Genomic DNA, 18,056 nt, shown 5'->3' on the forward strand with positions numbered 1-18,056 from the left:
TTGCATGTGCACAAGTCTGATCAGATTGTACACTCACAAAGAGTGGCAAAACTTTTTTTTTTTGCAACATGTTGCTCAATGGCTTGTTGTCAACAATATGTTGCATAGCAACATACTGTCAACATGTTACCGAGCAACAACAGGTTGTCGATAGCATGTTGCTCTTGCAGAAACACACAACAATAACATGTTATGGTTGCGTTATGGTTGCACAAAGATGCAACACTTCTGCCCATAACGGCTCACCAAAAAATTAACTGCATGCAACCAATAATAGTCTAAAATATGACAAAAACAAAAACGTAGGTTTGCTAACAGTTAACCAAACATAAGTATGCATCATCCGATAACAACCAACATAGTAAAAATATATTCAAGTTTGATGAAAAACGTCATAACAACATAAAATTAAGGTTTATGACAGTTAACATAGTAGTGTCAAAACAAATTTTATAAGGCAAATTCAAGCTGATGATAGTCACAAATGGCTGAAAAAATATCATGTTTGCTAACAATCCACAGCTAAACAAGGAATTAGATTTTTTTTGTCTACTTTCTCAACAGCCAACTGATTCACCTTATTCGAAATTCTGAACAATCCTTACACAGAAAGAGTTCATGTGGTCGAATCAAATTTGATTTTCTAAAATCAAATCTGATGACAAACAAATATTAATGACAGTTGGCCAGAAATCAGATTTGATATAATCTGGTCAAATCTTATATCAGCTAATGATATGACAAAAAAAAATCGACAACAATCCACAGATGTAGGTAGTATATCAAATTTGATTATCAGTCAATGTTATGACAAAAAAATGAGTTAAATAACAGTACATAAATAGTTTGGTAACTTCTAAAACAAAATAGATTTACATCAGTCAATATATCAATATCAAAAACTGTTTTGATGCCAACCCAAATGACAACATCAAGATGGTCAAGATATCAAACAGCATACACCAAAATCCTGTATAGATAAGTGATCACATCATATGTTTGATCACAACCAACCAAAACAATCTGAACAAAAAATCAACAGGGCAATTATATATTCAGCAAGGGAACAACTTCATGCAGAAATAAATGGCAAGTTCACATGTCTATATTCTCTTTAAACACAAGAAATAAAAACAAGCCTATGCCAAAATCGGCAGGGCCAAATATATATATATATATATATATATATATATATATATATATATATATATATATATATATATATATATATATATATATATATATATACAACATAAAAAAAAGATTAGATGCAGGAATTGACAACATGTATGTAAACACAAGAATACTTAATGTTAAGCTCATGTTTAAATATAAAAATCGTTGGTATGGTTAAATCAACAATGAATATACAAATTAGTGATTCAAAACATAAGTTTAAACATGATTTTAGAAATTAGATTTTACTTTTCTCTTGAAAATTTTACATGAATTAGATTTAAACATGTTTCTCCCCGTTTGAATCTAGAGAGGAACTCATACCTCAGATTGGATGTGTAGAAGGATCAAAAAAGTATTAGATGTTTGATGAGAATGATGGATTACTCCTTTCTCTTCCTCTTCATCTCTTCCTTTCTTTTTCCTTCTTTTCTTTTTTTTTTCTTTCTTTTCTCTCTCTCACGAGTTGAGCTCCCTCTCTCTCTAGAATCATGATTATAGAGAGAGGGGGAATCCAGCCCCATTTTATATTGTTTCTATAATTTTTTTTCTATCTTTATTTTTTTGTTTTATCTCTAACTAACCTCTTTATCTAGAGGATTTCTCTAGAGGGTGAAGTCCCTTCCAGAGGACTCTCTTTCATATAGAGTATAGAACTCTACCTCTCTTATTATTCTCTTATTATTTATATTTTATTTATTTATTAAAGGTTTATCTAGAGGATGACGTCTCCGCTAGAGGACCCATTTGGGTAGAGTTCTACTTCATGTAGAACTCTACCTTATCCATTAAATAAATTTAAATTTTATTTTATTAATTTTTAAATAATTTATTCTAAGAATATTTCAGAGGGTGTCACCCTCCTCTAGAAGTCCTCCTAGTAGAGTTCTACTCAATTTAACATTTAATTTGATTTTAAAGTTTTAAATTGGTCATATTTGGATTTTGGATGTAGATCTAGATCTAAGATCTAAATCCATATGGATCCAACCTGGGTCAGATCCTAATTAATATTGGTCCTGAACTGAGTTCAGAATCATATCAACTTGGATCAGATCCAATCTGATCCAATACAGAAAAAGATAAAAATAAAGGCGGGTCATTTTTGAAAAACGCAATTTTTGGGCCAATCGTAACTTGATTCCCAAAAAAACAAGGTACCAACATTCTCAGAATTATAAGATGCATCTAACAGTATACTTACCTGATTTTTTTCTCTGAATTTCGGCTGAATTTAACCTGAATTTTGCTCAATTTTCACTCATTTAAAAACAAAAAAATCTCAAATATTAATGGTCTCAACTAGGTCTTGTCAGTGGGCTCTAGGCCACGTCCAAACCCAGCTAACGTCACCTATTTAAAGTTATTTTTTATAATTTTTATCAATTTCATAAAATACTTAGCTAAAATTTCATAATTTTTGAATTTATAAATCATAGAAAAACACATGATATTACACTTATCACTTGGGATACCACCTCGGTGGTATTTCTACTCAATAGTTCCTCATCTTCATTAGCACCAAATATCAGATTGACATGATCAGGGCTCAGGGCTCGTGTCTGAGATTTTTCATCTGCAAGAACCGACTCATTTCTTAAATGGGTTTAAGTTTCAGATTCAACACATGAAATCTCATATCATTGGGAATCAAATTGGTTTTTTTATTCTGTTTGGGTTTATCCAACCTAAAAGAAATGAAAAATATGTATGAAAATAAGGCCAAAATCGCTAATATTGAGCCTTTGAAAGCAACAGTAGATTGACCATTGAAGCAATTACCACTGCTGCATGTGCATGTCACCTTGTGTTGGGATTGCAGGTTCAAAACCCAATGGTATAGTTGTATGACTGGTAGGGATCTGACTAACCACAGCTTGCCTTTAGAAAAAAATCTATTTCTTAACATTATCATTTCATCCATAAAACAATGTGTTTGGTGATTGAAGATAATGGCAAAATCTTATTAAAACCACAGTACATTTTGATGTTCACTTAAATAAACTAGGTAAACCAACGAGGGGCTCGGCTTATCTGGCAGAAGCAATTAGTGCACGTTACCTTGTGTTGGGACGTTGCAAGTTCGAATCCGAATGGTATGGTTGTATAGCTGGTGGAGGTCTGACTAACCCCAGCTTTCTCTGTCAAAAAAAAAAATAGCCAAACTAACTGCGAAAAAGTGAAGTTTTTGGTTGGAGTACAAACCCTATGCTATAGTAGGTCTAGAAAGCTTTTTTTCTCAAAGCTAAGGATATGTGAAGGCCTTTCCCTTCAAAATATTCATTTTTTTTTTGTCGTAGAACAATTTTTTCGATTCCAAGTACAAATAAAAATCTAAAACTATCCAAATCCAATTAAAAGCCCATTCCAAAGAAAAACATGTATCTGACAGGGATATACGTGGATTAACATATGGTAAGAGTTTCAACTTGACCGGAATCCGGTTCCAAAATGCTGATAAAATTACATATAGTTTTGTTACTGCCAAAGAAAATACAAGAAGCTCCCCTGCTGCCACAGTAATTCATTCATACACAAGCATTCTTCTGTTAAATTTGCTCATTATATTGCAGTAAAAAACAAAAAAGATTGTACAATCATACTGCAATATTAATCCTTTGGAAAGTTACATTCTTTTTCAATCTGAACAGTAAATTAGACAATCCACCTGCAATCTCATGATGTTGTATAGTATAACTGGACTGAACAGGCTGCCTTTCAAAATGATTATTCAGTTGCCCTTCTTGCTGGTTACCAAGATCCCCCTTGCCAGAGAAGCAATTTACAAAGGGATATGTGACCAACTTCCTGTTCAAGAGCACCTGATGGCAGCTGAACAAAATTCTGCACGCAGGCATTCCCACAAAATCAAGAGTTTGTTTGCCAGCCTCCATTCACGTCATTGTCCCTCATGCATCCTATCACTTCATCCTTGTTCAAGCAGCACCCTTAAAGAATGGGTGGTCCAGGGCTTCACGAGCTGTAAGTCGCTCAGCTGGATCAAAAACCAGGAGACCTTGCAACAGATCTGTCAATGCTCCACTTGAGTAATCCACATGCTGGGAAATAAGATTCTGCAGGAGTCCCCACAGCAAGAGAATAAGACAGAAGGCTAAAAAAAGATGCTTTTAAATAGGGCATTCAATTTCCAACTTGGAGAAGCAGAAACATCGGTTCTTCAATTACTCTCAAATGAAACAGGAGCATCGAGTGAGTTGCATTAACAATGAATAGACCAGGTTGCTACAGCCAATCTTAGTTTGTTGAGCAAGGAACTTACCTTCAGTCCATCAAGTTTTCTCACTGCTCGGATGCTCTCTCTTGAAACTGCACCCTCTGGCCAATTCAACCTTGTTCCTCGACAGAAATATTTCTCGGTAGATTGACTAAAATAGGCAAGAACATCAGAATAATATCACCCTGGAAGCTAGACCAATTCAAATAGCAACTAAATAAAAGTAAAGTTGAACTATTTTCCACTATCATTTTGCACTCCTCCAAACCCACGCACCCACCCCACCCTCCAAAGGAAAAAAAGAAAAGAAAAAAGAAATCATCAGGTTCTGGTATCCTGAATTCCCAAAACAAAGATGGGAGTTGCCCAACAACCCCTTTTCCCTAACTCGAACATGCCTTGATTCAAGCACCAATAGAGAAAAAATATGCACATGCAGCTCTTTCATGCACATGCTTCACAAAGCATAAACAAGTACCTAGCTTTCCTAATCATCCGCTCAGGTAAAGGACCCAAAACTCTCTGCATCATAGCCAAATGCTCCAAATTCTCGTGAGTTTGAAACAGTGTTTCGCCCTGTAGAAAATTTAAAGTTTCAAAACCCACCTGCACAGATCCATGGTTCTACAATGCCAATCATTGGCAAGCAAACAAACATTATAGACTTACTGATAGAAGCTCAACTAGTATGCAGCCGACACTCCAGATATCGCAAGGATAAGTCCATCCCAGGCCTACAGTAACAACATGACATAAGTGTCATAAACACATTATTAGTAACTATTCCTACCTCAAATGTTCCAACTGTTCATCCACAAGGATAGTTTTGAGTTTCAGAAGAACAGTTAAAAGAGCATTACTGGTTCCTCTAACAATTAAAGCTTGGAAAAATCAAGTGATACAAATGTCAGTCCAAAAATGAAGAGAGGTGGTAGAACTAAATAACCAACAAACACAAAACCGTGAAATTCTATATAATGAAATGGCATTGGTGACTATACATAAATATGAACCCTGATAACCTCATCTTGAACAAAGAAACTAATTCGGGTCATACAAAAGAATGACTAAGAAATTCGAGAACATATAAACCCCACCAACATTTACTGATCACAAGCAAGCACAGTAAGAATCAACACCATGGATCCACTATGACCATTAAACACAACTCTGGAGAACTCTCCACTCAAAAGCAGACTATCACGGTCAATTACAATGCAAAAATATCCCCTTGCTCAGAATTGTAATTATTAAACAAAGCTATTGGAATATATCAACAGATATATTCCAATAAGGTACTTCATATTCTCTCCCTATCCTTCATCTTCTTCCCTATCCTGTCTCATTTTATCTTCACCCTTATTTCCCTTAAGCATACATAACACTGAACTTTCATACTCTTGTGAGCTCATCTCAACAATCACCTTAAAACGCTGTATTCTCAAATACGGCTAAACTACAGGATAAAGAGTGACCAGATTAGGGCACTTAATTAAAAGGAGTCTTGGCCAATAACATGCCTCCGATTGAACAACTTCGCAATCCAAACAGCTGTTAACATCCATGGTTAGTGGAGATCAGCCTTCCTTGCAATAGAAGTAAATTTACTCAGACTACAAGTTACTTTCTGAGATCACCTGCACTCAAAAGAGTGCAAATTGGAAGTGGTTTTAATTTTTTCATATGGACTGAAATATCCTTGTTGATGCCAATAATGCAAAAGCAAAGGCACCAACATGACATCTTGGCATTGTCAGGGCCAAAAGATGTATAATGATTGAACAAGATCCACTAAATTCCATGCCAATCTGAAAGTTCTACATGAGCAAAGGTGCACCTTTATAAACCACTCACCCCACCACCACAAAAATCAATAATTTTTCAGCTTCTCCTGCTCTCTTCCTCACAAATGTGCAAATCATATAACGAATATGCACCCCAACTTGATTATAGACGGTCAGACAATGACCGGACCCATGTGCCTGAGGAAAATGTAGTTCTTGGAGGACCCTTACCAAGCCTGGCTGCCAAGTTCGATCTTATTTCTTGATCCCCTTGTATCTTCAGACTAAACATAAAGTAGCTGCACCCATGCCCAACCCCAGCCTTGTTTAAGAGAAGAAAAAAAGGGCCCTAGATGTGACAGGGAATAACTTCTAGCAACCTCACCTACTAAAACAGATGGACCCACAAGGGTAGGTCTAGAAGCAGGTGTTATTCAAATCTGGCCCATTCATAGGGCTGGCAATGGGATGGCTCTGGTCAAGGTGGACCAACAATGGCTTATGTTGAGTTGGGTCCAGTTGAAATTAGCGGCATTTGAGGGACTGAGACTGCACCTAAAACGATCCAGGTTCAATCAGGCTCCGACACTCGGGTTGAAAAGTTGGATTGAGTCAGGTCAAATCTAAAGTTCAGAAGTTTTTCGCACAGCAAAGTCCAGAAGGGAATATGAAAGCTTCCACTTTCTTTCGCAATTCTATAATTAAACCATATCATATTTAATAATCATGTTATACCCGCTTACAATTATCTCATGTTAATGTCATGTATTCATGCATACTCTGCATCTTTCCTTAAAAACATGATTTCGTGGGTTCCAGTTCAGCATGGATCAGAGGGATGGATCAGGTTCAGGCCAGGACACCTCTTATCAAACCCAACCCAAAACTAAGATGATTCCATACTTTGGACCGGTACAAAAACTCAACATCAAACTTGATTGGATAGGGTCAAGGCAGGGCCATCGGTTTGGTTGGGTCTTTTGGCCAGCAGCACGAATTGAAAACCCTAACCTAGACATCAATTAATGCTCATTCCAGCTCTAACAAATTTCGATGACATCAAATGCTACTGAACTTTCAAGAGAATGAACCCTATCAAATGCTATCACATATTAGCAATTCACTTAGCATATGTGCCTCATGTTAACACAACATGATATGGAAACGTCAGGTGCACCACAACAGTTGAGGATCACCGTAAAACCTTCATCGGACATGTGAACTCCATAGCCCTAATTTAACCTGTGCTTCCTATCAATATTAATTCTATGTTTTGTTTTTGCTATTTTTATTCTGATAACATTTTTGCTCTTTAATGATCTTAAATCTAGCCTAGTAACCGGTAAAATTTCAAAGTTTCACACTTCCACACACACATACATATATATGTAAATACATATAAACCCTCTCATAGAATTGTTGAGCCCATGGCAGGTACCATGTGATATTCTATGTCTGTCAGTGCCCATCTCACTCAGCTATTTAGTAACCACATGATCATCAATCAGCAATATCACCAAATCATACTTGAACATCCTGAACACCAGCATTATATAAGATTGCGCCAATAACGCATTCTTGTATAAATGAAATATCTTCTAAATCTTCACAAGGAAGCTCACTTGATGTATTTTAAGATTTCACATTGCATCTTATCATCCCAAACAATCTTATGTTAGTAGCTCTTCAAATCGACCTTACTATGTGCAACTCTTAACCCATAAAATACCAAAAGCCAGTTCTATTGTTTCTAAACTGCAGACTGCAGAGTATTAGGAGTTCAACACAAACCAGCATAACAAAAATGGAAATTATGCATAGATCCAACAGAGGTTCAATCATCAACTGTGAGAATGCTAAACACAAAAATAATGATAATAGTAGCCTCCATCCAAGTCAAGTAAGTCGAAAGACATGGAGTCCATGGCAAGAGACTAAAATTAGTAGGTACACAGTGAGCAGCAACAGTAGCTCATGTTTCTTGGTCTAAGAAGAAAGTGGAATGTTCTACACCAGCAAATACTAGGAAGGTTACACCTAACACCCTGAATGAACAGTGCCCACAAGCTTTTGGACTGTCAAATAGTGGATGGCAGCAGCTAAGCTTTTGGCTCTTTACAAAATACGGATTTAAAAGTCATATACAAGCACGTGTCTGAGCATGTGCGCACACACACAAACACACATACAACCAAAGGACATTTTTCCTTCCTTTGAAACAGAATGTGTAGGAAAAGTATTCATCTCAGCAAAACGGTGTCAAAACCAAAAAAAAAAAAGCACCTTCATGTCCCTTGGTTTTCTAATAAATTAAGTCCTTTTAAATTTAAACCTCTTAAAGAAATGAAAACAAGAACTTTCAAGTTCCCAGCATTTCATGTTCCCAGGTAGCTGATAGAAGTAGAGTAAGCCCTCACAAGGCTTATGGCTGAGAATTGTTTTGAGAAAAGCAAGAGCAAGAAAAAACCAAAGGGAGGAGACCACCTTTTTCTCCTTTCTGGTAGCTGATAGGAAAATATGCTATCAAAATAATGTAGGCAAACAACACTGATGACCAGAAACCAATTTATGCACAAGCATGTCTCTGTGAATATACAGCTTTAAAACATCACTCAGAGAAAAAGCAAAAGACCTAGTTAGCTCTGAGCCTCCTAAAACACAATGACAAAAATTTATTCCATCTCACCCAAATAAAGAAACTTGATTTTCATTTGCCCCATCAAATTAACCAGTTTACCTAGGATAACCTCAGGTGCACGGTAATGCCTTGTAGAAACAACAGAGCTATGAGCCTCATTCTCAAGGGTCGTGCTACCAAAATCTATCAACTTTATGGCACTGGACTTTGGCAAATACTTAAAATGCATCTCACCCTGTGAATTCCTCTGTACCAATTCATCCATTCATTGCACAAAAATTACTGAAAACCTGAAAACAGAAAAAATTGGCAGAGTTTTCTAAAGCACTCATGACATGAGATACCTTTTTGTATGGAAGCTTGACATACTCAGAGGACACAAGAAGTATGTTTTCTGGCTTCAGATCAGTGTGAATTAGATGTAAATCATGTATATCTGATAGATATCAAAAAATCAGAATGATTAAGTTAAACAAGGATAACTATGGATAACAGCAGAATGAAATCAAGCCTGCTGCAAGAGTATAAGGTAAGTGCCACAGAAGAGAATACAGTATGGAAACTAAAAGGAATAAAACAACAAGAGAAAAGGAAAGAAAAGAAAAAAAGAATATAATCTACACACATGCAACAGATTCAAGAAGCTGACGCCCAAATTCCCTGACTAGATCAACAGGAAAGGGGCTGTACTTATTTCTCCGTAGAAAATCAAATAAGCTCGGTCCAAGCTTTTCACACACCTGGTCAAACCATAAAAGCTCATCTAAGAAGACATTTTAAACAATACAGATCTATACTATCATCTGAAACCATGAAAACCACAATTCAAACTAGCTCTCACAATTTGCATATGTTCTAATAAATATGTGACAAAGAGAAATAGCAAAACAAAGTTTAGGTGATCTACAAAAAGTTGAGTTGGACAAACATTATGATCTCCCAGTAGCATCTATCGAGCAAATGTATCAATAACTTCAATTACAGAATTCGAGTAAGTAACAAGAGTGAAATGAAATCAGGAAACACCAGGAAATTTGAGCAAACAGGCCAATGGGTGGAGATACACCACCACGGTCTTGATGGCTACCCCAAGGTCAGGTTACCACAACAATGGCTTCAGTAAATGCTTTATCAGAAATCATAGGGAATCCATAGTCAGAAGTAACATCAAATTTGTAGACAACTACAATATCATAAGTCATAAAGAGCAGATTAAGAAATCCATTCAGCATGAAATACTTACAATACAAATGTGATTGCGATAGTCAAACCAGTTTCGTATCTGCACACAGCTGCAGCAAGGGATAGCAACAGAGCATGAGAATACATGAACTCAGGATAACATGAAAATTTGCACAGTGTTGCTTAGGAAATTAAAATGTACATACCGTATTCCACCCATATCATTTTTTGTGAGCTGATTAAGAACATCAATTTCCAACATAGCAGCATCACGATATTTATGTATGCTTCTCACTACCTTGATCGCCACATACTCTCGAATTTCACGATCCCAGCACTCTAGAACACGGCCAAAGGTGCCTATAGTTTGAAGGATCACAAAGCAAAATCAAATAAACGGTCAACAAATTGATCACAAGCAGAAGATATTGAAACTTACCTTCACCAATCTTGCTCAATATTTTATCTGCAAGACAGAAGGAACAATTTATCTGTCAACATCATCATTCTATAGAACTAATAAAAAATATGGATGAAAATTAATGATGATATTTACAACCCCCACAATGTCATCAACTTAACCCCCCTTGTAATAGCAATTAATAAAAATTGTGAATGACACCCAATGATGATAGCTACGACCTCACGAATAATAAAGAAAGTTTTAAACTTTGACTGACCATGGTGTTATGGTCAATAAGAAAGATAACAATGGAAGAAAAGCAACTAATCGCCAGACCCTTTTTTTCTTAAGAGTACGAAGAATGCCTCCTCGCATCAAATAAATAAAGGGAAAAAGTATAAAAAGAAGTTCTTGCATGTGTGATTAGAAAAAGGGCAATTCACAAACACCCCAATGCAACATTCTTTCATCGTAGTTTGTGAGTGTGCTAAAGCATTATAACCTCCACTTTTGTAGATGCAAGTGATTTATTCTTACTAATATATGCATGTAAAGGCAACCCAATAAGAAAATCACATTTTAAAGGCATAGCAGTCAGCTACCAAGCATTGAATTTCTATTTACATATTTAGGGTTATTATGGAGACAGTTGAAATAAATTTAGGTATTTAGATTTTGTTCCATGTGTCTTCTATACTGATTTAACATGGCACCACAACATCAAACACTTGGTTTGCTAATAATTTTAAACTACTCATGCTCACACTTGCTCCCTCACTCCCTCGCGTTTCCTTGTCACGGTTGACTTTTAGATTCTCACTTATCTTCTCTCTACTTGATGTGTTGCTGACAAGCAGAAGACAATGATACACAGTATTTTATCTCCACGTCAATAAGCCTTCAACCAATGAAACCACATTCATGATTTGATAGATCTTGAGACAATCCATTTGATGAGCACAGATGAAGCCCTTCTAATGTTCTGTAAGGCTGATATCAAAGCTTTTCATCTTAGATGTTTTCTTGCAGGTGTCTACAATAAGACAACTATAATTTGGTAGTGTCTAACAGGACAAGTCTTTCAATGAGAAAATGGGAGGTCCTCTATTCTCCTCTTTGTTTAGTTAAAAAAAAAAGTCCTATAAGCTTGTTGGTTAGGGATCAATTCTCTCTCCCAATGGAAAATACTGAATCTGTCTGAAATAGCATAGTTTTGAATTATGCATACATAAAAAGGTCCTATAAGATTGTTGGTTAGGGATCAATTCTCTATCCACAAGGAAAACACAGATTCTGTCTGAAATGACATAGTGCTGAGTCATGCATGCATTTCTTCAGTGCCCTATACTGTTATCATCATCAATAAAATAGGTGTTTCTGTATCAGGCTAGATGACTTACCCGACTTCTTCCATCTCCTTAGCATCTAGATCTTTAGCCGACTTATAAAACTTCCTGATAACATATTTGGTATATTTCATAGATGGGCTTCGGTGCCCAGGTCCTCATTACTTTGTACCCACTACAAATATGAATAGAAACCCTGCTGTTTTTCAGATTTCTATAGTGAATGAAATGAAAGAACTCCACAGAACAATAAAGACCACAACAATACATGAAGAAGTTGTACACGTATTTTCTCGGATGTAAAATCATTATCACAAAGTCACAGGGATCACATCTAGAACAGAAGGGATTGACGGAAAAGCAAAGGGAAAAAAGGGTTCAAGAGACCATACATCTGGGTGTCAAATTTTCCCCGAGATTGAACACATAATGCCCCTCTCGATCGTCATCACGCAAAGGTGGCGAAGCTTTTGCAGAGCCCGCCTGTACCACAGCCAAACGGCAATCCTCCCTGTCCCTCTCCCCATCCTCTGCCAACCGGATGACGCCGTCCGGTTCCCGACGCGCCTACACACCAAAAACCGTGACAATTTCCAAAAATAAACAACAATCAGTTCGAACTTCTTCTCCATTCTCCACCTTCCACAATCTCTCAACACCGTCCAGCAAAAAAGAAAAAAGCCTAATTCACCACACAACCCACGAAAGAAACCCTAAGTCACCACACAATCGGACATGCTTTCTGATACCTGACGAATAAACAAGATTCACAACAACACAATGGCGATAACGACAATGACGGCAACAACAACGGCAATGAAGAATGACAGGAAGGAGAAGAAGAAGACCGGGAAGATAAACCTAACCCTAACTCCTTCGAACAGCCAAAGCATGATTTATCATCTCCCGACGAACAAACAGGCACAAGAAGAAGAAGAAACAACGACAAAAACCCTAACCCTAGTTTTTTGAGGGACAGACCTGGGGAGGATGAATGGGAGAAGGGACGACGTCCCAAGTGGATCGAGGCCTCTTCCTCTGTCGCCTCTCCGTCCCCTTCGGCTCCATCCGACCCGTCGCCATTGATCGACTCTCTCTCTCTCTCTCTCTGTAGAGAACAGAGAAACTCTGGAGCGTCTTCTTTCCCATCTCCGCTAGCTCCCGCGAGTAGGGAATACTCATGGGTCGGGTATACCCGACCCGAACTAATTTTGATGCACTCATGGAGTAATGGTCCGATTTCGGTTTAGGTTTTGGATCAATGGGTCGGTTATTTGGGTAATGCGATTTGTGTATCCGTGACTATGTCTCTTATGTGGGGGCGCAAACGGGTCAGACTCGGGTCGGATCTTGACAGATCTGAATGTAAATAATAGATCCGAATTCGAATCTAATCCCCCCCAAAAAAGCTATTTCCATGTGAAAAATCTAATCGGGTTGGATTTTGGATTAGATCAATATGAGATCCAACTTGAAATGCTAATCCAAATCAGAAAGTTATCTGATTGAATAGATCCTAACCCGATTTGAATGTACATTTGGATCTTACTTAAAGGATTCATATCCGAAAAATGTGTTGGACTAAGATCGAATATCCCACCACATCTGATCCATTTGTAGCCCTACTTTTATGTCATCTGTTCCGTGCAATATGTATGGGAACTAACCGAACTTGAACTTTTTTTCTTTTTGAGAAATCCAATTACGGTCAACCTTTTGCCTCTATTCCAAAAATGTGCCTTATGTTTCTAAATTTCCTCTGTTTAAGGGTTAAAGTATAAGTAGAGTTATAATAATAACCTTCATAATCAAATGTTTAATATATTTAACTTTTTCTTTCTCACGAGAATGAACCAGTATTTTCTATTCTAACTGGTAGTATGCAACGGACGATTCTCTTAATAAGCAAACACGACTGTAAGAGGATCAACGCAGGGCACTCGTCACTCAAAAGAATGAAGGAATGAAAAATTGGGGAGGACAGATACGTGAAATTGGGCATTTAAGGTATATTTGATGGATTGTCCAGGGTTGGACGAAATGAACAAAAAGAACAGAATAGAACATTGGTTTTGTTCGTTCTATACCAACTTTTCAAGTCCAATGTTTGTTTGGACTGCACTCAAATGCTATGTTTCAAATATCCATTGTTTGACGACGATATGCGGACAACTTGGACAGTCATGGATAATGGGTCGAATTACTTTGTTTTGGATCGTATGACCCAATCTGTCCACCATTTTACATGTTTTAACAAGTTTATTATGATTTTTTGCCCAAATATGTATCCAATTATGAAATTATATCTAAAATCATGATTTTTTGCCCTAAATATGGATTTAAAATTAGATTTCTGCCCCAAATATGAATCTTGAATGGGATTTTTGCCTCCAATAAGGATTTTTGCTCCAAATAAGGATCTCAAATTGGATTTTTACCCCGAATATGGATCTCGAATTAGAATTTTGCCCCAAATATGGAATTTTGCCTCGAATATGGATCTTGAATTGGATATTTGCCTTGAATATGTATTTTTGCCTCGAATTTGAATCTCAAATTGGATTTTTGCCCCGAAGGCTAGAAATAATAAGTTTTATTAATAATCAGAGAAGCTGAAAATCAGTCAAATAAAAATTATCTCTATCAAAAGCTTGGTACATTTTAACAATTGATAATGAACAAGTAAATTTTTTATTATCAACATGTCGACAAAATAGAACCTTCACTCTAACCTTAGAACTGTTCAATGAGCTCTCTAAGCAAAAGCTGCAGCAGATTAAGCTAAGTGAATATGAGATACTTTCAAAATTTGAGACAAATGAGCAAGCATTAAGCTCTCTTGGTATCACTTTTTCCAAGTCACCTTGACTGGTAAGGAGTGAAGTAACCCACAAATGCATTTGAAGCAAACATGATCATTGCAGGCACATTCATATTGTTGACACTGAGGCTCTCACCCTGCTCATTGAAAAAGTGAAAATTTGTTAAAAAATTTAGCAAATGTTAATCTACATAAGGTAGATACACAAGAGGATACTTCATCCTGATCGTAGTGTCGTCACCAAGAACGATTGCAGAGCTTTATGAAAAACAGATGTATGCTTGGTGTTTATTCAGTGGCTGAATTGCAGTAAAGATGTTAGGCTTGAAGCTAAATGCACTAAAGAAGAAAATTAAGAGAAATAAAGTAACCCAAATACCGATCAAACTAACAGCTTAAAACTTGACTGTCATGACCAAAGGAACGTGCATTTTTTGCAATAGTAAAATCCACAGAAGGTCCGATTCCATTTCTGTGGCAATGAAATCCACGAAAGGGAGTACCATGGTACCCCATTCTGTGACATTCAAACGCCCCATAAGTGTTGACAGCCCACATAATAGCAGAAGTAGTGTTTGCTTGCAAGAGCAGAAGCACTTGCTAAACACTATAGTGTTTAGCAGAAGCAGTGTTAACATCCAGCATCTATGCTAGGATCCATTGGCACACAACACTTGATAAAAAAATGCTAGGTACTTTAAGAAGCAAAAGCAGTGTTAACATCCAGCATCTACGCTAAGAAGCAGAAGCACTTTCCCATAAACACCCATAAGTATACTAGCTACTTTACAGTAGGTACCTGGCTGCCTGTGACAGATGTGATCCATTGGCACACAACACTTGATAAAAAAATGCTTGTAACTATGGAACCGAGACTGACCAAATCACAGAAATCTTGCTTTGGATCTGAAAATTCAAATTTGCTGATTTATAATACAGTTTTCACCCTGATTGGACCCATAATGAAATTCATAATCTTTAACTGTTTTGTGTTCTCAAGTGTTGTGTAAACCCAGTCTCAACGAGCAAAGGACAATGATAAGTTTTCTCATAGATGATTCTGTTTTTCTTGACATCATTCCTCGCCTCTGCTTTCTTTGTTCAGGTAGTGTTAGAGAACCTTTCTGATTTGCTGGGCTAATATTTTAACAATATTTTTGATGTGTCTGTCAGGAACAACTACTGCAAAATCTAGCCATGAGGATCTATTCAGCAAAAGACTAATTGATGACCTCATTGATGTACATACAACTATGCCAACTGAAAACATTAGTACAAGCAGCAATGATATGCCTGAAGTTGATCCGTTTGGTGATGCAAGTTTTGTTTCTGCATCTCCTAGCGTAGATGCTGGATCAGCTTCTCATTCCCTGGTTAGATAATCATTGTTTGCAGAACACTTTAATAGGATGAGAACCATTAGAGTGTAATCTCTTCAAAAAATAATGTGGGAGCAGTATATACACTGCAACTGGGAAACCAAAATCAAAACAATAACTAAAAGAATACACTAAAAATAACAGGACTTTATTATTCATAGCTACATTTTCTTTCTTTAACCTAAAAATGCCAAATCTCATATTTGATGTTGGATGTTGAATGGTGTACACTTTTTCAACATAAACAGACCAAAAAAAGAAAGAAGTAAAATAGATCCAAGGGCCATGGTAGAAAAACAGGATGACCATATATACCAACAAGCAAAGATGAATCCCCAACCAACAGAACTTCACAGCCATCTAAAGATCATAATTCAGCAGAAACTGCTTATGGTACCATATGCATCAAACTCCTTGACCATGGCAACTTCAGTGTGGTGCTTTCCGTTTCCTCTACACACAGATGCGATGAGTTCTTTCTCCCTTCTCCTAGATGCTAACTGGCAAGCCAAATTTTATGGGACGCCGACAGGATGAGGAACAACTTAGATGCTAAGTTCGCAAGCCTGATTCTCTGCCGACATACCAACAAGCAAAACAACCTCTAGATGCTAACATGGCAAATCAATAATCATGATTGTCTGAAATGCATGGCCTTCCACCAAACATGGATCCAGGATTGGAAGTGCCCTCATCTGATGATGCATTCATCTCTGTGAGATCAATTCTACAAATTCAATAATAAGGATGTGGAGAGTTTTAAAACTAGTATTTTCAGCATCAAAACACAACTTCTGAGAAAAACGGTAACTCAATGATTATGTACCATGTTGAGATACTAAAGAAGACTGGCTTGATGATTTTTCTCCACTCAATTCTCGTTTAACCAACTTCAGTATTTCCATAATCTGTCATAAGAATGATACTTAAATGAATCAGAAATCCTAAATAACGAACTTGATTTTTTCTTTTTCACCTTGGACAAAAGAGGCATTCCAAAAATGATTGGAAGTCTTACAAAATATAACACAGCGATGAGGGAAAATAATCAAATGTGATTTTGATTTTCCTACTTGCCGAATAATCCCAGAGAAAGAAATGAAAGATAATCACAATCTCTAACATGAAGTTTCAGATAAATATCCAAAAAAGACAGGGGAAAAAGATGAGAAGAACTCCCCAGAAATTCGCAACCATACCTTTGAAGAAGGAGGTCCCTCCTCCGCAGAGAAAGGATCAAATCGAGATTTTTCCAGCAAGAAGCAGGAGGGGTGTCTTGGCTCTCTCCGGAGGCAGGAGAACCGGAGAGAGGGGACTCTCCGGCGCCATCCTTGCCAGTTTCTAGCCCAGTCGATCTCGCCTTTTTTTTAGAGGCGTCTTCTGCGCCGGATGGAGACTCTCCCTGTTTTCGGTGGGTCACCGAGCCTGCCGCCCCCCCCAGCGGCCCGCTCGTCGACGATGGAGGAGGAGGAGGCAGCGGAGATGATGGACTGGGAGGAGCCGAGCTCGAGGTTGAGGGCATCGAAATCTCGATCGACGTCGCTCGAGGAGCGGGCTCGCCCGTCGAGACTTTCGTTCCCCTCGTCCCTGTTACTTTTGTAACAGGGGGAAGGGTGGAACGAAAAGAACATACGTATAAGGACGCGGTGGACACGCGGAATGCCGTCCGCCGCATCCAACGTTTGTTGGAAATCGCAGTTCCCAGCGAGATTTTCGTTCGAATCACGCTGGGAACGGCGCATCAAACATTCCCTTAGGGTTTCATTACTCTTACAACTTTGATTAAAACCAACGATGCCCTTAACACCCCTTTACATGACCTTTAGCGGAAACTGACCCCTACTTCAGGCTTGGGTCCCAGGTCCTATTAAAGATCCAACTACCAACACTATCTCAACTAAAAAAAAAATCTGTTTTGACTCACAAGTAACATTCTGCCAGCCTTAGCAAACACCCTGTCTTCAAGGTGCTAGATTTGGATACTTTTACAAAATCTTGTATTCGATCTCCTACGTAGCGTTCTCAAACCCTCCTGGCATCCATTCAATCAACAACTCTGCAACCAAGCGCTTATCTCAGCAATGGGTCCAAC

At 37.6% G+C, this 18,056-nt stretch overlaps 1 protein-coding gene and 1 long non-coding RNA gene across 3 annotated transcripts; both read right to left on the reverse strand.

Annotated features, from left to right (window-relative positions):
- Nucleotides 1-3,724: 3,724 nt before the first annotated feature.
- Nucleotides 3,725-12,857, reverse strand: LOC149833673 (serine/threonine-protein kinase AFC3-like). Its single transcript, XM_090009806.1, has 12 exons — nt 12,746-12,857; nt 12,157-12,331; nt 10,455-10,481; nt 10,222-10,375; nt 10,077-10,125; nt 9,459-9,573; nt 9,178-9,269; nt 8,933-9,080; nt 5,081-5,145; nt 4,890-4,987; nt 4,457-4,562; nt 3,725-4,250 (listed from the first exon to the last, which is right to left on the reverse strand). Exons 1-12 carry the CDS (start codon nt 12,845-12,847, stop codon nt 4,113-4,115), a joined length of 1,269 nt encoding a protein of 422 aa, XP_089865932.1. The 5' UTR covers nt 12,848-12,857; the 3' UTR covers nt 3,725-4,112.
- A 3,273-nt stretch (nt 12,858-16,130) lies between these two features.
- Nucleotides 16,131-17,519, reverse strand: LOC149833674 (uncharacterized). 2 transcript variants are annotated; one of them, XR_016432471.1, is made up of 3 exons: nt 17,164-17,519; nt 16,791-16,872; nt 16,131-16,677 (listed from the first exon to the last, which is right to left on the reverse strand). It is a non-coding gene; the product is annotated as an uncharacterized LOC149833674 (long non-coding RNA). The 2 variants fall into 2 exon arrangements; XR_016432470.1 differs by having other exon boundaries at nt 16,131-16,691.
- Nucleotides 17,520-18,056: the final 537 nt, after the last annotated feature.

This window comes from Nuphar pumila, chromosome 6 (assembly GCF_984573655.1).
Source record: "Nuphar pumila chromosome 6, dmNupPumi1.hap1.1, whole genome shotgun sequence".
Classification (NCBI taxonomy): Eukaryota; Viridiplantae; Streptophyta; class Magnoliopsida; order Nymphaeales; family Nymphaeaceae; genus Nuphar; species Nuphar pumila.